General features: G+C 42.9%; 1 protein-coding gene across 6 annotated transcripts in view; it reads right to left on the bottom strand.

The window, feature by feature from the left end:
• Positions 1-27,043, bottom strand: part of EVC2 (EvC ciliary complex subunit 2) — a 168,027-nt gene that overhangs the window by 78,364 nt on the left and 62,620 nt on the right. For all 6 annotated transcript variants that reach the window (XR_004261572.1, XR_004261573.1, XM_032254162.1 and 3 more), the window contains 2 exons: positions 10,447-10,771; positions 818-1,057 (listed from right to left, as the gene is read on the bottom strand). Coding sequence is in view for 4 of the 6 variants with exons in the window: in XM_032254162.1 (XP_032110053.1) it covers positions 818-1,057; positions 10,447-10,771 (565 nt within the window). In the remaining 2 variants the exon portion in view is untranslated. The remainder of the gene's footprint in view (positions 1-817; positions 1,058-10,446; positions 10,772-27,043) is intronic.

Here is a 27,043-nt window from a genome sequence, read left to right as displayed (position 1 = left end):
ATGTCACTCTGTGTGCCTGTGTGTGCACGCACTTGTGCATGTAAAATACCTCATGCATGCCTCCTAAGAAATTCCACAGTGATGTTGACAGTTTCAGATGGACGATTTTCACTACCGCCTGAGAAATTGTTCTGCTGGACTAACAACATTCACACTCAAACTGACTTGCAAAAATACACAAATCCATCCAAGTATATCCAGGCAAATACTAAACCCCACATAAACATCGACACATGCACACATACGTGTGTGTGTGTTTATTTATTTATTTGAGACAGGGTCTGGCTTTGTCACTCAGGCTGAAACGCAGTGGTGCGATCATGGCTCACTGCAGCCTCAACCTCCTGGACTCAAGCAATCCTCCCTTCTTGGCCTCCCAAAGTACCGGGAACCACCAGGCCTGTCCTATATTTTCCACTGCTATACACATTAAACATACGTTATGCCAAGCACTAACTTTCCATGAGTCAGCTCATCAAATTTTCATCACACCTGGTGAGTGTGGGCATTCTTTTACACTCATCTTACAGGTGAGGAAACAAAGGCTCAAAGAAGGTAGCTTGCTCAAGTTCACGCAGTAGACCAGTGGTGGAACTGAAATCTGAATCCCGATCAGCCTGAGTTCAAGGCCTGTACTCCAAGCCACCATTTGCCCTGCTTACTAGAAACCCACACGCCAAGAGACAGAAGGAAGAGAAAGTTCACTAGTGCACAGTCCAAAGGAGAGGCAGAAGTGAACACTGAGAGAGGAGACATTTACCGAAACAATTTAGAAAAATTACTCTTCCATCACAGCCAGGCTGATTTGAGGCATTACCTGTATTTTAGAATAATTTTGCAGCAGCATTTTAGCCACCTCTGGCTTCAATTCCCCTTTGAAAAGAGCACTTTTTATCTGGGTAAAGAAGATACTGTGCAGTTCGTTTCTCTGGAAAACAGCCAGCTGCCTGTGAGCTTTGGCAAAGTCTTCTTCTTGTTGCAAAGCGAGAGACTTCCGTAAGTGCTCCTGTTCCAGGCCATGGAGGGTCCGCAGAAGGTTGCTGCATTCTACAGCAGACTGCAGAGAGGAGAGGCAGCGCATGAGAAACAGACACACTGAACATGCACCTACATGTGTATGCAATGTAATGTGTACAGGCACATATGCACACACAATGTGTACATGAACACACAGGTGCATGCATATATGTATTACAATATACACACATGCACATACAGTGTGTGCACGCCTATGTGTGCACGTGCACACATGCAATGTACACACATGCAACATCCACACATGCACACACACAGAACATGCACATACACAAGGCACAAGTCCATGTGCACACGCAGCATATACACACACAGCAAAAACAATGTGGACACATAGACATACACAGAGTCCCAAGGTGACAATGGTGAGGTTACTAAACCCTGTAATATGCTGTTCCAAACTGTCCTCCCCTGTTATCTAAATGTTTTCTAGAATAATCTCAAAGCATAATATTCACAGGGGTGGAAATTTGCAAATCAAACTGTTAGAGAATAGCCTGCAGGCTGGGCATGATGGCTCACGCCTGTAATCCCAGCACTTCGGGAGGCCAAGGCGGGTGGATCACCTGAGGTCAGGAGTTTGAGACCAGTCTGACCAACATGGTGAAACCCTATCTCTACTAAAAATACCAAAATTAGCTGGGCGTAGTTGTGCCCGCCTGTAATCCCAGTTACTCAGGAGGCTGAGGCAGGAGAATCGCTTGAGCCTGGGAGGCAGAGGTTGCAGTGACCCGAGATCATGCCACTGCACTCCAGCCTGGGTGACAGAGCAAGACTCCAACTAAAAAAAAAAAAGAAAGAAAAAAAGAAAATAGCCTGCTAAAAACAGAAATCAAGAACCACATAACGGAAATCTCGTAACTATCAATGGATGATGCTGTTAAACTCACAAGGTTATTTCCCCTATCTTTCATTCTCAACTTCGCTGAAGAGAGAAATACCAGCAATCAGGCCCAAGTGGAGATCCTTTGGGTAAAGAGAAGCAAAAGAGGTGTTAAGAAATGGCTGCTTGGATGCCTGCGTATTATGAGGTCCTGCATGCAGAAAGAAAGGCAGCTCACCTCTGCTGAGCTCCTGATGCATTTTTGTACAGCCTCCCCCTAAATATCTCAGTAAGACTCATGCCCTCAGAGGGAGTCGTTCTTCACCTCACATGGGTAGGTAGGATTCTAGAATGGTCCCTGATTCCCAGCCCCCAGTATACATGCCACATAAATTCCCTCCCCTTGAATAAAAGGGGAGCATGGGACTTCTGATTAAGACACTCCTGTGATTAGTTTACATTATATGGCAAAGCTGAAGGCATCTTGATGATGTAATTAAGGTCACTCACTAATCAGTTGACTTCGAATTAATTAAAAGGAAGACTATCCTGGATGGGCCTGACTTGATCAGGTGAGATTCCTTAAAAGAAGCACTGGCCCCTTCCTAAACAGAGAGACCCTCTCCTGCTGGCTTTGAAGAACCAAACACCCATGCTTAAACTGTCTATGCACAAGGGAAACTTCTAGGAGCTAAGGGCATCAGTCCTGTACCCACAAAGAAGTGAATTTTGCAAACAGCTTGAATGAGCTTGGACCAGGACCCCAAGCTCCAGAGGAGAACGCAGCCCAGCTGAGACTTTGATCGCTAGCCTGCAACATCCTGAGCACAGGTCACAGGGAAACTGTGCCCAGACTCCTGACCAAGGACGCTGAGGCAATGTCACTAAATGCGTGCGGTTGGTTAGGCAGGATAGAAAACTGATACACTCCACTTTACAGGAGAAGAAACAGAAGCTCACATACGGTAAGAGCTTTTCCAAATTCTCACCCATGCTCAGCAGGGGAGGAAAGGAGTTGAAAGCAGGTGTCTGGGTCCCAAGCTCTGAAGTCACACAGGCAATGACAGTGGAGCCTGTTGGTGAAGCAAAGGCAGGGAAGGCTCACATGTGCAGGAGGCATGGGTACAGACATCCCAAAAGGACAACAGATGCCTGGCCTTGGGGAGCAGGCAGGTGTAGCATCATGCCATGGCTGGGCTGAGCAGAAGCCCAGAAAAGGCAGAAGGGGCTCTGGTGCAGAGAGAGGGCAAGAGCTCCTTCAGGCTAAACAAGGTCAGAATGCTGTATCACCACCGGAACTCTCTGATTTCAGTAAATGGCATCACCAGCTCCCCAGTTTCCCAAGTCACAGACCTGCTCACCTCCACTTCCAATTATTCACGGAAGTTCATAAAGGTGATACGTTCATTTCTAGCTTTCTCTGTCTTTCCAGCCCCGTTTACTTATTGTTTGTTCAGAATCTGGGCCAGAAAGAGAAGCATTTAGAGCCCTCCAAGGAAGTCCAAGGGGCAACACTGGGCAGCCCCTGCCCTCTGGGTGCTCTGGCGAAGCCTGGGGGATGACAGCAGCAGCCACAGGCTGGAAGTCAAAGCCTTCCACGTGCATCCTCTTGGCAACTCTATCAGGATCCATGCCTATACTAACAGTTTGCCTTGCTCACCAAATAACAGTTCGGTCTTTTAAAAAAGCTGATTTATAAAAGGATTGGATTCAACATGAGTCACTCTATCACAGAGAAATGGTATTCACAGCTGACTTGATCTAAATCAAAGGGTGCGACTCACCAACAACCAGGAGGGTGTCAGGACCCTGTGTCCGGGCACCGCAGGGGCATTCTGCTACGAATGACTAGCTGGTGCCCAGTTATGTCGGCTCATCCATCAAAGTGATCTTCTTTTTTTGACAGTATGGAATTTGACAAGTCCAAAACCTCAATTTATTTTAATTTACAGAAATGAAATGTCGGGTAATTTCCATTTAGCTTCTCACAGACAAGACGAAAAGCACACACACACAAATCCTAAAATAAAATATTTTGGCCTTTTTTAGAATTCTATCTTTGCTGAAGAATAAAGTATGAGGCACTGATGTGTTTGTGCCCTAGTGAAACACTCTCTGTAATAACATGTGGACAGGACTTCCAGGCCCACTTCTAAAGGGAGTTCAGAGACTTGCAGAAACGATTTTGACCCCTGACCTAGTTCAGCCTCCTAAGGCGTAGATGAGAACAATAAGCCCTAATGCAGGGGAGGTCATGTTTTCAAACAACTGGGGCTGCCTGGTGGGAGAGGCACTAGGGAGTACTGGGGACTGGGGCAAAGTGCAAACAGCAGCCCTGCCTGTGGGGGCAGCCACCATTCTGTCCACCAGAGGGCTCCGCAGGAAGACGGACTCAACATGGCTCAATCTTCACATCTTTTAGCTGGAAATCTCCTTATATAAGAGTTAATATTTTAAATATTGTCAACAAATGTGCTTTTCTTTTTGTTGTTTGAGATGGAGTCTCACTCTTTTGCCCAGGCTGGAGTGAAGTGGCATGATTTTGGCTCACTGCAACCTCCACCCCCACCCGGGTTCAAGTGATTCTTCTGACTCAGCCTCCTGAGTAGCTGCAATTACAGGTGTCTGCCACCGTGTCCAGCTAATTTTTGTGTTTTTAGTAGAGATGGGATTTTGCCATGTTGGCCAGGCTGGTCTCAAACACCTGACCTCAAGTGATCCACCTGCTTCGGCCTCCCAAAGTGCTGGGATTACAGGCGTGAGCCGCCGAGTCTGACCACAAATGTGCATTATAAAGGAATGTGAAAGTAATAATTGCTCACCCCCGACCCCTTATCGGACTTCTCAATAAAACAGACTTCAGGGAGGTAAGCCACATGTATACTGTGCCTTCCAACACCTAGAAAAGCCACTGTCCCATGGAGGGAGTGGGGGGCGTGCACCTTAAGGGAGGGTACAAAGGTGCCAGTGTGAGAAGCTGGGCCTGCAGCGGGCTGGCGGGAGCTGCCGCTATGCATAACGTTGACTCCACAGCACCGCAAAGTGAAATCCCGCTCGAAAGTTCTGACTGTGCTGGCACACTCCCCATACCCGATTTAGCAAGACAGGCAAATCATAAAAATGTTTTATGAAAATAAATCCATCAAAAACGGTGAAAATGTCAGAATTCTTGTGCCGAAGGAGTCTCTTCCTTTAAGACAAAGACTCACACAGGGGTTAGAAGGCCTCAGGCAGCCCAGCGCAAGTCATCTGCTGGGCCTCCTCTTTCTGTGGCTGAAAAGCAGCAGGAGGGCCTGGTATAGAAGAGAAAACCCAGAGGAAGGACCCAGCTCTCAACTGGCTGCAGGAAGCTGGGTTGCCAGTCACTTCCCCTTCAGGATTTGGTTTGCCCACCTTCAAGCAGAAAGAGTTCACATTCACTGTTCTACGCCATGGGTATCTTTAAAAATTACACTCAGTTGCCGGGTGCAGTGGCTCACGCCTGTAATCCCAGCACTTTGGGAGGCTGAGGTGGGCGGATCATAAGGTCAGGAGTTTGAGACCAGCCTGACCAATATGGTGAAACCCCATCTCTACTAAAAATACAAAAATTAGCCGGGCATGGTGCTGCCCACCTGTAATCCCAGCCACTCCAGAGGCTGAGGCAGGAGAATCGTTTGAAACCAGGAGGCAGAGGTTGCAGTGAGCCGACATTGTGCCACTGCACTCCAGCCTGGGTGATGACAGAGCGAGACTCCATCTCAAAAAAAATAAAAATAAAAATTACACGAGTAAACACTCGTCCAGGGTTGATTCTGCGCAGAGCGATGGCTGAAGAAGTATATGAGAATTAACTTACTTATTCTCCAAACAGCCCTCTACGACCTCAGGCGTCATGATTCTCCCTGTCTTAAGGATGGGAAAAGGACGCCCAGGGTGACTGGACAGTGTGCCCACTGGAGGGAAGGAGCGAGGAAATAAACACAAGCAACCTGCCTCTGTGCCTGTATCCCCCAGTTCCCTCCCCAGGGCTTCTCAATGGAGAAATGCTTTGAAAACTATAAGGCATTATATAGGCATTTAAATATCATCACGTGAACAGATTTCAGCTCTAACTGATCACAGTCAGCTCTCTGTATCCGTGCGTTTCCCATCCACGGACACAACCACCTGCAGGTCAAAAATTTATGTGTGCATTGAACATACACAGACTTTTGTTGTTACTCCCTACACAACACAGTACTATTGTTTATAGAGCATTTATGTCAACTATTTATATAAACTATAACTATGTAACTTATATCATATCAGGTATTATAAGTGATAGAGATGATTTATAGTATACAGGAGCATATGTGTGGGTTATGTGCAAATATGACGCCATTTTATAAGAGACACTTGAGAATTTGTGGATTTTGGTATCCGTGGGGGTGGGACGGTGGGGAGGGTCCCTGGAAGCAGTGCTTCATGGGAATGGAGGGGCGACTGGACTGCACTAAACCTGACTCAGGAAAACCGAGACTGCTCCTTTTGCTTTTCTTTTTTAAAACTAATTCTTGGTGGAGTAAGACGCCCACAATATTTTTATGTATTTTATTTAAAGATGACTACAACACGTTAGATAATTATAAAGTAGCTGTGGTTTTGTGAGATGGAATCACTTGCACGAACTGGAAGGAAACCAGTTCTATTAACTTCTGCAGCTCACATACTATTTCTGGAAAGACTGGTTCAAATAAGGTGGCTGCTGGTCTTTGAACATGGTGACCTAGGAAATCTACAGTGATGGTGCCTGCCCACAGCATGCTGGCGGGCGAGGTGGTGTGGGTGGGAGAGAGGTTGCAGAAAAGACAGGACAGAGTAGGGTCAGGAAGCCCCGAGGAGGAGAGAAACCGCATGACAGATGGAAGCAGGGCACGTCCCAGCAACCTGTCCTCACGCTCTCCGCGTCGAAAAGCACTGCCCCAGGCAGTCTTTTGGTATCAGAGGCACTGGAAACATTCTAGATGCCCACAGGATGGGTTCACGTGGGGCGCCCAGCAGAGGGATGTAACCTCCACTGCAGGAGCGGGCAGTGTACACGGTGGTTAGGGGTGCAACTCCCGCTGCTGGACGGGAGGCTGACCGCCCTCAGGCAGGTGAACCTTCCCAATCTCAGTTTCCTCACCTGCCAAAGTGAGATCCTCTCAGTCCCTACCTCACTGAGTTGTGAACACTGAGAAGACGGTCAACAGGATGTGCTTAGAACGGTGGCAGGCACAGCGTGCATGCTGAGGAAGAACGAGCTGTTACTGTTTTTTTTTTTTTTTTTTTTGAGACGGAGTTTCACTCTTGTTACCCAGGCTGGAGTGCTATGGCGCTATCTCGGCTCACCGCAACCTCCGCCTCCTGGGTTCAGGCAATTCTCCTGCCTCAGCCTCCTGAGTAGCTGGGATTACAGGCACGTGCCACCATGCCCAGATAATTTTTTGTAGTTTTAGTAGAGACGAGGTTTCACCATGTTGACCAGGATGGTCTCGATCTCTTGACCTCGTGATCCACCCGCCTTGGCCTCCCAAAGTGCTGGGATTACAGGCATGAGCCACCGCGCCCGGCATGCTGTTACTGTTACATGGTGTAGTTTTTAAGTATTTAATAAAATCAGCAAATGTGTATGCTGTAGTATAACATGAAAATGAGAAATGTGTACAATTATACAAACTGCATAATCCTTACTGTGTAAAAATAGATAGATAAAGCAAAAGGCTAAAATGTATGTTGGAACCTGAGGGCAGGTGTGAAGGCCACCTAAGCCGTCTCTACAGCTCCAGGATTGGGATACAGTAGGAACTCAGTAATGGGCCGAATGAGTGATCCTCTGCCATCAAGTGGTGGGATGGGCTTCCCTTTTTATTTTTATTTTTTCAGGGCTTTTTCTTTTTCAGCTTTGGATCTGAAATCAGCCTTTCTGTAAAGGCCCATATTTTAGAATTTGCCATCTGAGGTCTCTGTCACATATTCTTACATTTGTTTGATTTTTAAAATGCTTTAAAAATGCAAAAAACATTCCCAACTTGTGGGCCACACAAAAACAAGCTGGGCTAGATTGGGCTTATGGGTCCTTGTTTGCTGACTGTTGCCTTAAACTACTGTCCAAGCCTCTATTGTTGAGCATGTATTATTTTTAAAGGTTAAAAAAAAAAAATTGGCCAGGCGTGGTGGCTCATGCCTGTAATCCCAACACTTTGGGAGGCCGAGGTGGGCAGATCACCTGAGGTCAGGAGTTCGAGACCATCGTGGCCAACATGGTGAAACCCGGTCTCTATTAAAAATACAAAAATTAGCCAGGCTTGGTGGCAGTGCCTATAATCCCAGCTCCTCAGGAGGCTGAGGCATGAGATTCACTTGAACCCAGGAAGTGGAGGTTATAGTGAGCCAAGATTGTGCCACTGCACTCCAGCCTGGGTGACAGAGTGAGACTCTGTTTCAAAAAAAAAACAACAAAAAAAATTGTAACAGATTTAGGAAAGCATCAAAAGAGAGATAATGGGATCGTTTAGGAGCTGAATCACTGAACAGTGCATTCAATGCATTCTTCCTAAGGGCCTGGCTCATGGATATGTGATGTTGACCAACACAGTCATAGAGGAGGTAACAGAGGGCAGGGTTGGTCAGGGAGGTTGCAGTGGGCTGAATGGTGACACCCCCACCCCCAGCCCTCCAGAAAGGTATGTCTAGATCCTAACCCCAAGACCTTATTTTGAATAAAGGTCTTTGCACATGAAATTAATTCAAGATATTATGAGATCGTTCTGGATTATTTAGGTGGGACCTAAATTCAATGACCAATGGCCTTATAAGAGACAGGAGATGAGAGAGTTACCAGGGAAAAGGCCACAGGAAGGCAGAGCTGAGATTCCAGTGATGCAGCTTCAACCAAGGGACACCTGGAGCCACCAGAAGCTGAGTCAAACATGGAAGGATCCTGCTGACAAGGAGACTTTGGACTTCTCGCCTCCAGAACTATTACATAACAGAACACATTTCTGTTGTTTTAAGCCACCAAATTGGTGGTAATTTTTTATGGCAGCCATAGGAAACTAGGACAGCTGAGCCGAACAGTACACAAGCCACACCCTAAAATGGCATGGTCTGAAGGCAAGGGAGGCCCCAGGAGCAAGGGAGCAGGTGCCGGCAGGACAGTGAGGACCTTGCCCCTTTTCTTGACTGCTCAGCCCACGTCTGACCACAGATGACCATCTGTGAGTCACGAGCTGTCAACAAGAGAGCTGCTCACTTACTCCCAGGGGCATCGGTGGATGGCCACAGTCTGTGGAAGGGAAGCTGAGTTCAGAAGCTTGTTCTTAGGTAGTCGGAAGCCCTCCCTAGGGTAGTAAATGTTCAGAACAGGATAGGCAGGCTCAGGTCACATGAACTGAATAAGCCGTCTCTTTCACAGAGGAAGACAGAAATCAGGTTTGATTTGGTACATTCAGGAAAAACTCCAGTTCTTTCAAGGCAACAACTGACACAATTTTTGGAAAAACAAGAGCTGATTTCTGAGCCATCTAGGCCAGCCCTGGGAAGGCCAACTGAGCGATGAGACCTCCAGCCGGTCACTGTGTGCTGAGAACCTTCTGCAGCCCATGTGCACTGGGCAGCTGCCTTTCCTACACTGCTTCCCCCACCCACCCTGAGAGGTGGCTGCCATTAGACTTGCAGAGGCTAGTTAAGGCCTTCAGGAGCAGAGCTGGAATGTGCTAGACTGTGAGTCCGGGTTTTTCTGACTCCAGAGCTTGTGCTGGAGAGAACTGTAACCTAACAGGCTATAGACCAGAGGGGGACACATGCACTCTGACGTCGCAACTTTCTGTGGACCATGCCCTCTAAGGTTGTGTTCTGCTATGAATGAAGTCTTTCTTTCCCCATGAATTCCACAGCACTGTGAACATGTCACTATTATAACATGACTCGATAATGTCTCATTTTTTATGGGTATAGATTTTTTGTAAGACTATGAACTTCTTCAACGGAAGAACCATGTCTCATTGTCCCCTATACCTTCACTGCTAGCCCAGTGCCTGAGAGACAATAAGTAATCAACACATTTTTGCTAAATGAATTCTGGATCGATGCATGGGTGATGATGGGCAGATAGGTGGGTGGGTAGATGGATGGATGCATAGGTGAATGGGTAAATGGATGAGTGGATGGGTAGACGGCTGGATGGAGCATGAGTGGATGGTAGATGGATGGTTGGATGGGTGATGGGTGGCATGGATGGGAGGGTGAATAGATAAATGAGTAGGGGGATGAATGGATGAACAGATGGATGTGTAGATAGATGGGTAGATGAGTGGGTGGATGGATAGGTGCACAGATGAATGGATGAGTGGGTAGATGGATGAGTGTGTAGATGGGTGGATGGATAGATGATGATGGATGGATGGTGGGAATGGTTGGATGAATGAATGGAAGGATAGATAGATGAATGGGTGGATGGTTGGATGGGTGATGCACAGATGGATGGAGGAGGCAAATAGACAAATGAGCGGGTAGATGGATAAATGACAAATCCCTGAGAGAAAGGGAAGAGGCAAGTGAACACCTTCCCTTCAGACCTGCCTTACCCTCTCACTAGCACGTTTCAGCAACTCTTCTGCTTCCTCCATTGCCATCATCTCTCTCTGGTACTGGTTTTCCATCGTCTTTCTTGATTCCAGGTCGCATTCAGCTGTCAATGCCACCATCTTCCGATCGTACTCCTCTTGTATTTCATTTTCCAGCAACAGAAACTGCTTTTTGAAAACAGCACTCATTTTTCTCTCTACTTGGGGTGAGAGGTGGCCGCTGCTGGTGAGATTTTTCAGTAGAAGGGCAATGATGTCCTTGCTGATTTGTGTTCGACAAGCCTCTAGATCTGCGTCTGCTCGATTCAGGGTTGCAATCTCCAACCTAAGAAACACAAAAGTCAAAAGAATTCCATTACATGAAATTGCAACAGAAATCAAAGATTTTTCAAGCTCTAAGGTTTTAAATTATGTGTAGGCAAGGGCTTTCTTCCTCTTCCTTTTCCTTTCCCCGCTCCCTTCTGCTTCACCCAGATACTGAAGACCATTCACTAAATTAGCTGACTTTTACTTAGTAAATTTGTAAGGTACCACATGACATGCAAAAAGGAACAGAATCAATTTAAGACATGTCTTTGTCAACAAGTAACAAGTCAACACAACAAGGAAACCAAGGGAACACTGGATAGCTAATATATTTGGAGGATTTAAAAATAAGGTTTATTTTACTTTTCTTTCCCCTAAAAACTAATTTATGGACATGACTACTAAACATAATGTCATCTCCTGGATGGATTCCTGGGGCAGAAAAAAGAACAATAGATTAAAAACTACGAACATCTAAATAAATCATGGACTTCGATAACAATTGATACCTGACCATACTGTATCAATATTGGTTTGTTAATTTTAACAAATGTAACATACTAATAGAAAATGTTAGTAATAGGGGAAGCTGGGTGCAGGATATATAGGAATTATCTGTATTTATTTTCTCAAATTTTCTGTAAATCTAAAACCGCTCTAAAAATAAAGTCTACTTGAAAATATGTCTGAGGTAGTTCACAGAGTCACAGTGTTTTGAAATCTGACTGGTGGTAGTGGCAGAACTGTATATACTTCCAGTAACACATCAGCCTGTACTCTTAAAATGTGTGAATTTTATGATATGTTAAGCATACCTCTATAAAACTAAAAAAATAAAGCTACATAGGGAAAAAATTAATTCACGTTCATGGTAAAAATACATCTGGAAAACAAAGACAAATAAAAAAAAAAAAAAAGAATTCACTGTGAGTCTGTTATTCAATCAGAACTAATGAAGACATTTGGTTATTTTATTTTATTTTATTTTACTTTATGTTCTGGGATACATGTGCTGAATGTGCAGGTTTGTTACATAGGTTTACGTGTGCCCTGATGGTTTGCTGCACCTATCAATGCATCATCTAGGTTTTAAGCCCCACATGCATTAGCTATTTGTCCTAATGCTCTCCCTCTCCTTTCCACCCACTCCGGGACAGGCCCAGGTGTGTGATGTTCCCCTCCCTGTGTCCCTGTGTTCTCATTGTTCAACTCCCACTTATGACTGGGAGCATGCGGTATTTGGCTTTCTGTTTTTGAGTCAGTTTGCTGAGGATGAGGGCTTCCAGCTTCATCCATGTCCCTGCAAAGGGCATGAACTCATCCTTTTCACGGCTGCATGGTATTCCATATTTTCTTCATCCAGTCTATTGTTGATGGGCATTTGGGTTGGTTCCAAGTCTTTGCTACTGTACATAGTGCTGCATGCCTTTACAGTAGAAGGTCATCATTCAATTAGAACTAATGATGACATTGTTACATTTCTTCCAGCCTTTTTTTATGCATACTCTTTTCATAGATGTCCGCTATTTACATAGATGTATGTAAGCACAATTTTATCCACTTTTGTTTCCCAATTAACATTGTTATAGGTATCTTCCAGTGGTATGTAAAAACTAAATGCTTCTTTATTTATAAGGGTTGCAAAATATTTTATCATGTGATACCCCACCATTCTTCTATTGTTGCACATTTGGATTATTTGCAAATTTCAAAATCTAAAATAAATCACTTTGTACAAAGCTCTTGGTATTCACAATAATTTCCTCAGTACAGATTCCCATGAGAGGAATCACTGGGTCAGATGTCAGTGACATCCATATGTCTCCTGGCACATCTAGACAAACTGCTTTCCAGAAGAGATGCCCAGCCATACATCAGACACCCCACACACAGCCCCACCATCCACCATGTCAAACACCTTTGATAATCTGATTTTGGTGTATGATTCTAAAAATACAAGGGTGTTAAGAAAACTATTATAAAATTTGCAAGAGCTTCTAAGTACATGACTTCCATATTAACTATGTTCAAAAATCATCAATATTGACAAGTCTTGTTTTCTCTACTGCTTTAATGTTTGAGCAATTTAAAGCAAATATCAGATCTGTCATTTTACCTCACCACACATCTTTTGCCCTCAAGGAGACATAAGGAGACAGCCTGATCAAAAGATAGCTGTGTGCACGCCTACCTATCAAGTAACTTGTTTACAGGAATGCGTACATGCATATCTACTTTACCTAACCTTGTTGCTAAAGGGTAGTAAAATATACTACCTCCAAAATGTGCTTCTGGGATACTGACTATTTTCAGTTAAAGACACCTCAAAAAACAAACAAACTAGTAAGTATCAGATCACTCTGACCTTCATCCTGTTTCTTTTTTTTAATTTTAATTAATTTATTTATTTATTGCATTTTAGGTTTTGGCGTACATTTGAAGAACATGCAAGATTGTTGCATAGGTACACACGTGGCAGTGTGATTTGCTGCCTTCCTCCTTGTCACCTATATCTGGCATTTCTCCCCATGCTATCTTTCCCCAACTCCCCACTCACCACTGTCCCTCCCCTATTTCCCCCCAACAGATCCCAGTGTGTAGTGCTCCCCTCCCTGTGTCTATGTGTTCTCATTGTTCAACGCCCACCTATGAGTGAGAACATGCAGTGTCTGATTTTCTGCTCTTGTGTCAGTTTGCTGAGAACGATGGTTTCCAGGTTCATCCATGTCCCTACAAAGGACACGAACTCATTGTTTTTGATGGCTGCATAATATTCCATGGTGTGTATTTTCCCTGTCCAGTCTATCATCGATGGGCATTTGCGTTGGTTCCAGGTCTTTGCTATTGTAAACAGTGCTGCAATGAACATTCGTGTGCATGTGTCCTTATAGTAGAACGATTTATAATCCTTTGGATATATACCCAGTAATAGGATTGCTGGTTCAAATGGAATTTCTATTTCTAGGTCCTTAAGGAATCGCCACACTGTCATCCACAATGGTTGAACTAATTTACACTCCCACCAACAGTGTAAAAGTGTTCCTATTTCTCTACATCCTCTCCAGCATGTGTTGTCTCTAGATTTTTTAATGATTGCCATTTGAACTAGCGTGAGATGGTATCTCAAAGTAGTTTTGATTTGCATTTCTCTAATGACCAGTGATGATGAGCATTTTTTCCTATGTTTGTTGGCCTCATGTATGTCTTCTTTTGTAAAGTGTCTGTTCATATCCTTCACCCACTTTTGAATGGGCTTGTTTGTTTTCTTCTTGTAAATCTGTTTTAGTTTTTTGTAAATTCTGGATATCAGCCCTTTGTCATATGGGTAGACTGCAAAATTTTTTTCCCATTCTGTTGGTTGCCAATTCACTCTAATGACTGCTTCTTTTGCCGTGCAGAAACTGTGGAGTTTGATTAGGTCCCATTTGTCTATTTTGGCTTTTGTTGCCAATGCTTTTGGTGTTTTGGTCATGAAGTCCTTGCCTACGCCTATGTCCTGGATGGTTTTGCCTAGATTTTCTTCTAGGGTTTTTATGGTGTTAGGTCTTATGTTTAAGTCTTTAATCCATCCGGAGTTAATTTTAGTGTAAGGTGTCAGGAAGGAATCCAGTTTCTGCTTTCTGCACATGGCTAGCCAGTTTTCCCAACACCATTTATTAAACAGGGAATCCTTTCCCCACTGCTTGTTTTTGTCAGGTTTGTCAAAGATCGGGTGGTTGTAGATACGTTGTATTGCCTCCGAGGCCTCTTTTCTGTTCCACTGGTCTATAGCTCTGTTTTGGTACCAGTAACATGCTGTTTTGATTACTGTAGCCTTGTAGTATAGTTTGAAGTCCGGTAGTGTGATGCCTCCCGTTTTGCTCTTTTTGGTTAGAATTGACTTGGCTATGCGGGCTCTCTTTTGGTTCCATATGAAGTTTAAGGTGGTTTTTCCAGTTCTTTGAAGAAGGTCATTGGTAGCTTGATGGGGATAGTGTTGAATCTGTAAATTACTTTGGGCAGTATGGCCATTTTCACGATATTGATTCTTCCTAACCATGAACATGGAACGTTTCTCCATTTGTTTCTGTCTTCTCTTATTTCGTTGAGCAGTCGCTTGTAGTTCTCCTTGAAGAGGTCCTTTAGGTTCCTTGTTAGTTGTATTCCTAGGTATTTTATTCTCTTTGTAGCAATTGTGAATGGCAGTTCATTCTTGATTTGGCTCTCTTTAAGTCTGTTATTGGTGTATAGGAATGCTTGTGATTTCTGCACATTGATTTCGTATCCTGAGACTCTGCTGAAGTTGCTTATCAGTATCAGGAGATCTTGGGCTGAGACGATGGGATCTTTTAAATATACAATCATGTCGTCTGCAAATAGAGACAATTTGACTTCCTCCTTTCCTATTTGAATACCGTTTATTTCTTTTTCTTGCCTGACTGCTCTGGCTAGAACTTCCAGCACTATATTGAATAGGAATGGTGAGAGAAGGCATCCTTGTCTAGTGCTAGATTTCAAATGGAATGCTTCCAGTTTTTGCCCATTCAGTATGATATTGGCTGTTGGTTTGTCGTAAATAGCTTTTATTATTTTGAGATACGTTCTGTCAATACCTAGTTTATTGAGGGTTTTTAGCATAAAGGCTGTTGAATTTTGTCAAAGGCCTTCTCTGCATCAATTGAGATAATCATGTGGTTTTTGTCTTTGGTTCTGTTTATGTGGTGAATTACGTTTATAGACTTGCGTATGTTGAACCAGCCTTGCACCCCTGGGATGAAGCCTACTTGATCATGGTGGATAAGCTTTTTGATGCGCTGTTGCAATTGGCTTGCCAGTATTTTATTGAAGATTTTTGCATCTATGTTCATCATGGATATTGGCCTGAAGTTTCCTTTTCTTGTTGAGTGTCTTCCATGTTTTTGTATCAGGTTGATGTTGGTCTCATAAAATGATTTGGGAAGGATTCCCTCTTTTTGTATTGTTTGGAATAGTTTCAGAAGGAATAGTATCAGCTTCTCTTTGTATGTCTGGTAGAATTCGGCTGTGAACCCATCTGGACCTGGGCTTTTCTTGGGTGGTAAGCTCTTAATTGCTGCCTCAACTTCAGACCTTGTTATTGGTCTATTCAGGGTTTCGACTTCTTCCTGGTTTAGGCTTGGGAGGAGGCAAGTGTCCAGGAATTTATCCATTTCTTCCAGGTTTACTAGTTTATGTGCATAAAGTTGTTTGTAATAATCTCTGATGATGGTTTGAATTTCTGTGGAATCTGTGGTAATATCCCCTTTATCGTTTTTTATTGCATCTATTTGGTTATTCTCTCTTTTCTATTAATCTGGCTAGTGGTCTATTTTGTTTATCTTTTCGAAAAACCAGCTCCTGGATTTATTGATTTTTTGAAGGGTTTTTGTGTCTCTATCTCCTTCAGTTCTGCTCTGATCTTAGTTATTTCTTGTCTTCTGCTAGGTTTTGAGTTTTTTTGATCTTGCTCCTCTAGCTCTTTCAATTTTGATGATAGGGGTGTCAATTTTCGGTCTCTCCTTGCTTCTCATGTGGGCACTTATTGCTATATATGTTCCTCTAGAGACTGCTTTAAATGTGTCCCAGATACTCTGGTATGTTGTATCTTCGTTCTCATTGGTTTCAAAGAACATCTTTTTTTCTGCCTTCATTTCATTGTTTATCCAGGCAACATTCAAGAGCAAGTTGGTCAGTTTCCATGAAGCTGTGTGGTTCTGAGTTAGTTTCTGCTTGCACTGTGGTCTGAGAGACTGTTTGTCATGATTTCCGTTTTTTGCATTTGCTGAGGAGTGATTTGCTTCCAATTATGTGGTCAATTTTAGAATACGTGTGATGTGGTGCTGAGAAGAATGTATATTCTGTGGATTTGGGGTGGAGAGTTCTGTAAATGTCTGTAAGGTTTGCTTTTTCCAGGTCTGAGTTCAAGTCCTGGATAACCTTGCTAATTTTCTGTCTGGTTGATCTGTCTAATATTGACAATGGGGTGTTAAAGTCTCCCACTATTATTGTGTGGGAGTCTAAGTCTCTTTGTAAGTCATTAAGAACTTGCCTTATGTATCTGGGTGCTCCTGTATTGGGTGCATATATATTTAGGATCATTAGCTCTTCTTGTTGCATTGATCTTTTTACCAATATGTAATGTCCTTCTTTGTCTCTTTTGATCTTTGTTGCTTTAAAGTCTATTTTATCAGAGATGAGAATTGCAACTCCTGCTTTTTTTTGCTCTCCATTTGCTTGGTAAATCTTCTTCCATCCCTTTATTTTGAGCCTATGTGTGTCCTTGCATGTGACATGGGTTTCCTGGATACAGCACACTGATGGGTTTTGGCTTTTTATCCAATTCGCCAGCCTGTGTCTTTTGATTGGGGCGTTTAGTCCATTTACATTTAGGGTTAATATTGTTATGTATGAATTTGATACTGCCATTTTGATGCTAGCTGGCTGTTTTATTCATTAGTTGATGCAGATTCTTGATTGTGTTGATGCTCTTTACCATTTGGTATGTTTTTGGAGTGGCTGGTACTGGTTGTTCCTTTATACGTGTAGAGCCTCTTTCAGGAGCTCTTGTAAAGCAGGCCTGGTGGTGATGAAATCTCTGAGTACTTGCTTGTTTGCAAAGTATTTTAATTTTCCTTCACTTATGAAGCTTAGTTTGGCTGGGTATGAGATTCTGGGTTGAAAGTTCCTTTTTTTAAGGATGTTGAATATTGGCCCCCACTCTCTTCTGGCTTTTAGGGTTTCTGCTGAGAGATCTGCTGTGAGTCTGATGGGCTTCCCTTTGTGGGTAACTCAACCTTTCTCTCTGGCTGCCCTTAGCATTTTCTCCTTCATTTCAACCCTGGTGAATCTGACGATTATGTGCCTTAGGGTTGCTCTTCTTGAGGAATATCTTTGTGGTGTTCTCTGTATTTCCTGGACTTGAATATTTGCCTGCCTTGCTAGGTTGGGGAAGTTTTCCTGGATAATATCCTGAAGAGTAATTTCCAGCTTGGATTCATTCTCTTCGTCACATTCAGGTACACCTATTAAACGTAGATTAGGTCTTTTCACATAGTCCCACATTTCTTGGAGACTTTGTTCATTCCTTTTTGCCCTTTCTTCTCTATTCTTGCCTTCTCATTTTATTTCATTGAGTTGATCTTCGACCTCTGATATCCTTTCTTCTGCTTGGTCAATTTGGCTGTTGAAACTTGTGCATGCTGTGAGAAGTTCTCATGTTTTTCAGCTCTATCAATTCACTTATATTCCTTTCTGTTTTGTCCATTCTTGTTAACATTTTGTCAAATCTTTTTTCAAGGTTCTTAGTTTCTTTGCATTGGGTTAGAACACGTTCTTTTAGCTCACAGAAGTTTCTTATTACCCACCTTCTGAAGACTGATTCTGTCATTTCATCACACTCATTCTCCATCCAGCCTTGTCCCTTTGCTGGTGAGGAGTTGTGATCCCTTGTAGGAGGAGAGGTGTTCTGGTTTCAGGTGTTTTCATCCTTTTTGCATTGGTTTCTTCCCATTTTTGTGGATTTATCCACCTGTTGTCTTTGTAGTTGCTGACTTTCAGATTGGGTCTCTGGGTGAACTTCCAGTTTGTGGATGATGAAGTTATTTCTGTTTCTTAGTTTTCCTTCTAACAGTCTAGCCCCTCTGCTGTAGGACTGCTGAGGTCCACTCCAGGCCCTGCTTGCCTGGGGATCACCTCCAGCAGCTGCAGAACAGTAAGGGTTGCTACCAGTTTCTTCTTCTGCTATCTTTGTCCTAGAAGGATACCCACCAAATGTCAGTCTGTTCTCTCCTTTATGAGGTGACTCTTTGGACATACGGGGGTCAGGGAGCTGCTTGAGGAGACAGTCTATTCTTTACTGGACCTCGAGTGCTGAGCTGTGAGCTCTGTTGTTCATTCAGGGTTGCTGGGCAGGTACGTTTAGGTCTGCTGCAGCAGAACTTGTAAACTCCTTTTTTTTACCCCCAGGTGCTGGCGTTAGGGCTTTATTTATGAGTTTTTGTTGTGCTGCTGCCATTTTTTTTCAGGGCTGCCCTGCCCCGTGAGGAGGTAGCCTAGTCACTGTCTGCCTGCAGAGGCTTTGCTGAGCTGCTTTGGGCTCTGCCCAGCTGTCGTGTGAACTTCCCTGAAGTCCTGTTTATATGGGTGTAGTGAGAACTGCCTCAGCAATGGTGGCCCGCCTCTGTAATGGCAGACTCTCTCTGTAGTGGCAGGTTGTCTTGGCAATGGCGGGCTGCCTCAGCGATGGCGGACTACCTTCTTAGTGGTGGAGTGTCTTCTTAATGGTGGATGCCCCTCCCCCACAGAGCTGGACCATCCAGGGTTCAGCTGTGCTTGCTGTGAAACTCTCAACCCAGAGCGTTTACAATTGCTGTTTTTTTTTTTTGTTTGTTTGTTTTTAGTGGGGGTGGGTCAAGCCGAGCCTGATCACCTGACTCCCTGACTCAGAGTCTATTTTATTTTTTATTTATTTTTTTTTTTTTTTAGTTGAATGGTCGACTCTCTCCCAGGTGTTTCAGTCATCTGTTGAAAAGATGCCGGGATCTGTGTGATTTCCTGTGCAGCGACTCAATGCACTGGCTGACAGCAGCACTGAGATTCATGGCGGTTTTTTTGCCCAGGAATCTCCTGGCCTGGCTCCCTGTTTCAGTTCCTTTTTAAATCAGATGAATCGGCGATCTGCCTTCCCAGGTCTCCAATCACCAGCTAAAAGGGCACCCAGACCAGTGTATTTTGTACGGAGAACCCCCACGCCAGGGCACCGGCACAGCAGCCACGCCGCGCTGGCCAAAACAGCCACACTGGCGACCCGTGGGGCTCCTCTGCCTGGGAATCTCCTGGTCTGTGGGCAATAAAAATCTCTCTGGAAATGCAGCGTCCACTCACCCTCTGTGCTTTCACTGGGAGCTGCAATTCTGAGCTGTTCCTAGTCAGTCATCTTGGGTACTCCCTCTCTTTTTTTTTAAATATACATACTTTAAGTTCTTGGGTACATGTGCAGATCTTGCAGGATTGTTACATAGGTATATACATGCCATGGTGGTTTGCTGCATCCATCCCCCGTCATCAACATCAAGTATTTCTTCTAATGTTATCCCTCCCCAATCTCCTCACCCCCGGCTGTCCCTCCCCTAGTCCCCCACCCGATAACAGGACCCAGTGTGTGATGCTCCCCTTCCTGTGTCCATATGTTCTCATCGTTCAACACCCAATTATCAGCAAGAACATGAGGTGTTTGGTTTTCTGTTCTTGTGTCAGTTTGCTGAGAATGATGGTTTCCAGCTTCATCCATGTCCCTGCAAAGGACATGAACTCATCCTTTTTTATGGCTGCATAGTGAACAAGCAACCAACAGAATGGAACAAATTTTTGTAATCTATGCATCTGACAAAGGGCTAACATCCAGAATCGACAAAGAACTAAAGCAGATTTACAAGAAAAAAACAACCCCATCAAAATGGGTGAAGGATATGAACAGATACCTTTCAAAAGAAGACATTTATGCAGCCAACAAACACATAAAACAAAGCTCATCATCACTGGTCATTAGAGAAATGCAAATCAAAACCACATTGAGATACCACTTCACGCCAGTTAGAATGGCGATCATTAAAAAAATCTGTAGACAACAGATGCTGGAGAGAATGTGGAGAAATAGGAACACTTTTACACTGTTGGTAGGAGTGTCAATTAGTTCAACCACTAATCGCCACTGTGGAAGACAGTGTGGTGATTCCTCAGATCTAGAAATAGAAATACCATTTGACCCAGCAATCCCATTACTGGGTATATACCCAAAGGATTATAAATCGTTCTATTATAAAGACACATGCACACATATGTTTATTGTGGTACTGTTTACAATACCAAAGACTTGGAACCAACCCAAATGCCCATCAATGATAGACTGGATAAATAAAATGTGGCGCATATACATCATGGAATACTATGCATCCTGTTTCTTAAAGGCAGAGGGGTGAAATTCCAATGTGAAGGAGGCCATCCCTATAGCTGAAGGAAAGCAACATTGTTACCATCAAGCATGAAAAATTAGGAAAGCAACATTGTTACCATCAAACATGAAAAATTGAGAACAAGATAAAATAGACCTTGTTTAAATAATTCTTATCCTTCTTTAGCCTCACCACATAATTTAGTTGCTTTTTCACAATTTGCTAGTCTCTGTCCAACTCAGCATATTACTATTCACCTCTAACTGTGTCTTTGGGTCTTCATTTCCTTACGTGGGCTCCAGTGTTAAGTCAAACTTATATTAAATTTGCATGTTGTTTTCCTGTTAATCTATCTCAAGTCAATTTAATTCTCAGGCTGAGATGGGACCCCTAAGAGGGCAGAGGTAGAGTTTGCCTCCCTACACTACCATTATTATATTAAAAATATTTGAAATAGCCTAGGTGCAGTGCTCATACCTGTAATCCCAGCACTTTGGGAGGCCAAGGTGGGTGGATCACTTGAGGCCAGAAGTTTGAGACCCGCCTGGCCAATGTGGTGAAACCCCATCTCCACTAAAAATACAAAAGTTAGCCAGGTGTGGTAGCAGGTGCCTATAATCCCAGCTACTCGGGTGGCTGAGGCATGAGAATCACTTGAACCCGGGAGGCGGAAGTTGCAGTGAGCCAAGATTATGTCACTGCACTCCAGCCTGGGCAACAGGACAAGATTGTCTCAAAATACCTAGGAATACAACTAACAAAGGACATGAAGGGCCTCTTCAAGGAGAACTACAAAGCACTGCTCAAGGAACAAGGGAAGACAGAAATCGATGGAAAAACATTCCATGCTCACGGTTAGGAAGAATAAATATTGTGAAAAGGGCTACACTACCCAAAGTAGTTTATAGATTCAATGGCTTCCCCATCAAGCTATCATTGACCCTCTTCACATAACTGAACAAAACCACCTTAAACTTCATATGGAATCAAAAAAGAGCCCACACAGCCAACACAATCCTAAGCAAAAAGAACAAAGCTGGAGGTATCACACTATCTTCAAACTATACTACAAGGCTACAGTAATCAAAACAGCATGGTACTGGTACCAAAACAGATATACACACCAATGGACCAGAACAGAGGCCTCAGAAGTAATGCCACACATCTACAACCATCTGATCTTTGACAAACTGGACAAAGCAAGCAATGGGGAAAGGATTCCCTGTTTAATAAATGGTGTTGGGAAAACTGGCTAGCCACGTGCAGAAAGCTGAAACTGGGTCCCTTCCTTACACCTTATACAAAAATTAACTCCTGATGGATTAAAGATTTAAACATAAGACCTAGCACCATAAAAAACCTAGAAGAAAACCTAGACAATACCATTCAGCACATAGGCATAGGCAAGGATTTCATGAATAAATATCAAAAGCAATAACAACAAAAGCCAAAATAGACAAGTGGGATCTAATTAAACTTAAGAGCTTCTGCACAGCCAAAGAAACAATCATTAGAGTGAACTGACAACCAACAGAATGGGAAAAAGTTTTTGCAATCTACCCATCTGACAAAAGGCTAATATCCGGAATCTACAAAGAACTTATACAAATTTGCAAGAAAAAAACCAAACAACTCCATCAAAAAGTGGGTGAAGGATATGAACAGACACTTTTCAAAAGAAGACATTTATGTGGCCAACAAACATGAAAAAAACGTCATCATCACTGGTCATTAGAAAAATGCAAATCAAAACCACATTGAGATATCATCTCATGCCAGTTAGAATGGTGATCATGAAATATCTGGAGACAACAGATGCTGGAAAGGATGTGGAGAAATAGGAACACTCTTACATTGTTGGTGGGACTGTAAATCAGTTCAACCATTGTGGAAGACAGTGTGGTGATTCCTTAAGGATCCAGAAATAGAAATGCTGCTTGACCCAGCAATCCCATTTCTGGGTATATACCCAAAGGATTATAAATTGTTCCTTTATAAAGACACATACACACGTATGTTCCTTGTGGCACTGTTTACAATAGCAAAGACTTGGAACCAACCCAAATGCCCATCAATAACAGACTAGTTAAATAAAATGTGGCACATATAAACCATGGCATACTATGCAGCCATAAAAAGGGATGAGTTCATGTCCTTTGCAGTGACATGGATGAAGCTGGAAACCATCATTCTCAGCAAACTAATACAAGAACAGAAAACCAAACACCATACGTTCTCTCTCTTAAGTGGGTGTTGAACAATGAGAACACATGGACACAGGAACGGGAACATCACACACTGGAGTCTGGTGGGAGTGGGGGCCTGGGGAGGGATAGTAGGGGGTGGGAAGATTGGGGAAGGATAACATTAGGAGAAATACCTAATGTAGGTGACAGGGGGATGGAGGCAGCAAACCAGCATGGCATGTGTATACCTATGTAACAATCCTGCAAGATCTGCACATGTACCCCAGAACTTAAAGTGTAATAAAAAAAAATTAAAACAATCCCAATAATTAGTAAGGTCTAGTTATCTGTCATTATTCAGATTACTTCAAGTGTCTCAAAATGTCTTTTTACAATTGAACATTTAAGAACCAAACAAAATCCCATAATGCCAGTTAAGTTCCCTTTAGTCTAGAACATTCTGGCCTTCCATCTTTCCTTTTATGGCATTGATGTGTTGCAGAAGTCAGGCCACCATCCTGCAGAATGTCCCACATTCTGGATTTGGCTAATTGCTTCCATGGGTGTCACCATACCTCCCTCTATCCCCTGTCTTTCCTGTAAACTAACAGTTAGATCTAAAATCTTCATTCAATTTGTTTTCCTTCGTTTTTTGAGTGACTTTTAAAAATTGAGACAAAATATACATATACAATTTACCATTCTTTAAGTGTGCATTTCAGTGGTAATGAATATTTTGCATTTATATTCTTGTTTTCCTTCATCTACATCTACCCCTTCCCATTCCTGGGCTCCAGTAACCACTATTCTATTCTGTATCTTCACCAGGTCCATTTTTTTAGCTCTCACATATGAGTGAGAACGTGTGATATTTGTCTTTCTGTGTCTGGCTTATTTCGTCTAACATAATGACCTCTAGGTCCATCCATGTTGCTTCAAATGACAGGAATCTGTTCTTCATTATGGTTGAAAAACATTCCATCGTGTATTTATTCCATATTTTCTTTATTCATCTGTTGATAGGCACTTCTGTTGATTTCATATTGTGGCTGTTGTAAATAGTGCTGTGATACCCATGAGAATGCAGATATCTCTTTGATATATTGATTTCCTTTCTTTTGGATACACACCCAGTAGAGGAATGGCTGGATCATACGTTGCTTCTATTTTTAGTTCTTGAGGATCCCCCATAGTGATACTATAGTAGTACTATGTGCTTCCTTTATGTCCATACTGTAGGGTAAGGCTAGGACGAATCCACAGATTCAAGTGGTGCCAACATGATCCCTGCATTATAACATTTCTCATCAACCATTCATCTAAGGATTGTAACATTCAGAGGTACACGTGCAGGTTTTTTATACAGGTAAACTTGTGTCATAGGGGTTTGTTGTACAGATTATTTTGTCATGCAGGTATTAAGCCTAGTACCCATTCATTATTCTTCCTGATCCTCTCCTTCTTCCCACCCTCCACCCTCTGATAGGCCCAAGTGTCTGTTGTTCCACTCCATGTGTCCATGTGTTCTCATTATTTAGCTCCCACTTATAAGTGAGAATATGTAGTATTTGGCTTTCTGTTACTGAGTTAGTTTGCTAAGGATAATGGCCTTCAGCTCCATCCAAGTTCCTGTGAAGGACAGGATCTCATTCTTTTTTATGGCTGCATAGTATTCCATGGTGTACATGTACCACATTTTCCTTATCCAGTCTACCATTGATGGGCATTTAGGTGGATTCCATGTCTTTGCTATTATGAATAGTGCTGCAATAAACATACATGTGCATGTGTCTTTATGACAGAACGATTTATATTCTTCTGAGTATATACTCAGTAATGGGACTGCTGGGTTGAATGGTAGTTCTGTTTTTAGGTCTTTGAGAAATTGCCACATTGTTTTCCACAATGGTTAAACTAGTTTATAGTCCCATCAACAGTGTATAAGCATTCGTTTTTCTCTGCAACCTCACAAACACCTGTTATTTTTTTTAATTGTTTATTTTTTGAGACAGAGTCTCACTCTGTCGCCCAGGCTGGAGTGCAGTGGTGCCATCTTGGCTCACTGCAACCTCCACCTCCCAGGTTCAAGTGGTTCTCCTACCTCAGCCTCCCAAGTAGCTGGGATTACAGGTATGCATCACCATGTGTGGCTAATTTTGTATTTTTAGTACAGACAAGGTTTCATCATGTTGGTCAGGCTGGTCTCGAACTCCTGACCTCAAGTGATTCACCTGCCTTGGCCTCCTGAAGTGCTGGGATTACAGGCGTGAGCCACTGGCCCTGGCCTATTTTTTGACTTTTAAGTAACAGCCATTCTGACTGGTATGAAGTGGCATCTCATTGTGGTTTTGATTTGCATTTCTCCAATGATCAGTGATATTGAGCTTTTTTTCATATATTTGTTAGCTGCATGTATGTCTTATGAAAAGTGTCTATTCACATCCCTTGTGAATGCTTTTTAATGGGGTTTTCTTTTTCCTGTAAATTTCTAACAGTTACCTAGATCCATGATTTCATTAGGGATTTAAAAAGCCAATTGTCTAATTCTATCTTCTTCTGCATTTTTAAGCTGAAATTCTTCAAAAAGAACTTTCATCAACAATTCTGTTACTCTGACATAAAGTTCACAGAGCTGTATAATTATTTCTCTTGTATTTTATCAATTTTCTAATTAAAGAGTTGGTGTCACAGCAACCTTCAATGGTGAATAATTAGTTTGGGTTTGTTTATCAGCTTGTTTTGTTATGTTTTAGCATAAGGACAAAGGTTTATAAAACTTTTCTCAGCTTTCTGAGGATCTGAGCTTTTTAGTTAACTCTTACCCAGAAATTTACTAAGAGGAATAATATCAAATAGGCTACCAGGCAACATGGCTTATGGTAAAAATAGTGCCAGATTGATAAATTACATATGGATGATAAGACTGGCAAATACACTAAACACCTAACAGGAATGCCATATTTTGTACTTTCCTGAGGGAGGTGACTCTTGGAACTGGGCATAGCTATTGCAGGAACCTTGGAAGTGATATCTGTGAGTTGTTACCAGAGATATTGTCACCACCTGTGGGGAATGAATATTTTAAGCCAGAAACACTCCTGCACCTGCTTGATGTGGACTGCATCTCCTCGCAACTGACCTGTGTCACCAGCGAGGAAAATGCCCCCCAAATAGTTGTGTAGGCTGCTGTGTGACCTGTGGTGAGGACGCCCACAAGGGAATAATGCTGTCCTCACAGCAAGCCGTGTTGCAGCCCCTCATACCTTCTGAGTAGATGGGGCCACGTGTGCCCTGTGAGTCCAGATGTTTAGCTGAACCTAGGAGGAGCCCCTGCCTCTGAATAGTACCACTATGAAATTGAAGATTTTTATATATTTGGTAGGTTTTGATCAACTGCAGTCATTATTCTTTTTGATGCTCTAATTTTACCATCTTAGATTAAAATAGCTTCCATCCCCTTAAGTCACAACTTAGCCTAGTTTGAAACAACAGCTCATTCATTTGCTTCTTTCATTTTCTCCAAAAGTGCTTATTGAACATGTGCCTATGCAACCAGTGCTTCGCAGGTTACAAAGCAAGAAAGTAACACAGGAGCTGCCTCAAGGCAGTATGTGTGTGGCTAAATGTCAAATGAACTAAACAAACAATGCTATACGAGCTCAGAAAACAAAATCCCTTCTCGACTCTGAGACAGACAGAATGGATTTCACACCTTAAAGGAAGCCTTAATAGGCAGGGAGGATGGTGCCCTCCCCAAAGACATTCACAGCCTAATTCCCAGATCTGCAAACATGTCAGGTTTCATGGCGAAGGAGAATTAAGGCCACACATCAGCTGACCTTAAGACTGAGATCAAGAACAACGGCTTTGAAATCTGGAAAAGAGTGCCAAGCACAGTGGCTCATGCCTATAATCCCAGCACTTTGGGAGGTCGAGGCAGATAAATCGTGAGGTCAGGAGTTGGAAACCAGCCTGGCCAAGATGGTAAAACCTCCTCTCCCCTAAAAAATAAAAATAAAAATAAAAATAAAAAATAAATTAGCCAGATGAAGTGGCAAGCGCCTGTAATTCCAGCTACTTGGGAGGCTGAAGCAGGAGGATCCCTTGAACTCGGGAGATGGAGGTTGCAGTGAGCCGAGATTATGCCACTGCACTCCA

This window comes from Sapajus apella, unplaced genomic scaffold, assembly GCF_009761245.1.
Source record: "Sapajus apella isolate SASKATOON/1434 unplaced genomic scaffold, GSC_monkey_1.0 scaffold85, whole genome shotgun sequence".
NCBI lineage: Eukaryota > Metazoa > Chordata > Mammalia > Primates > Cebidae > Sapajus > Sapajus apella.
This window is presented reverse-complemented; position numbering and strand designations above follow the sequence as displayed.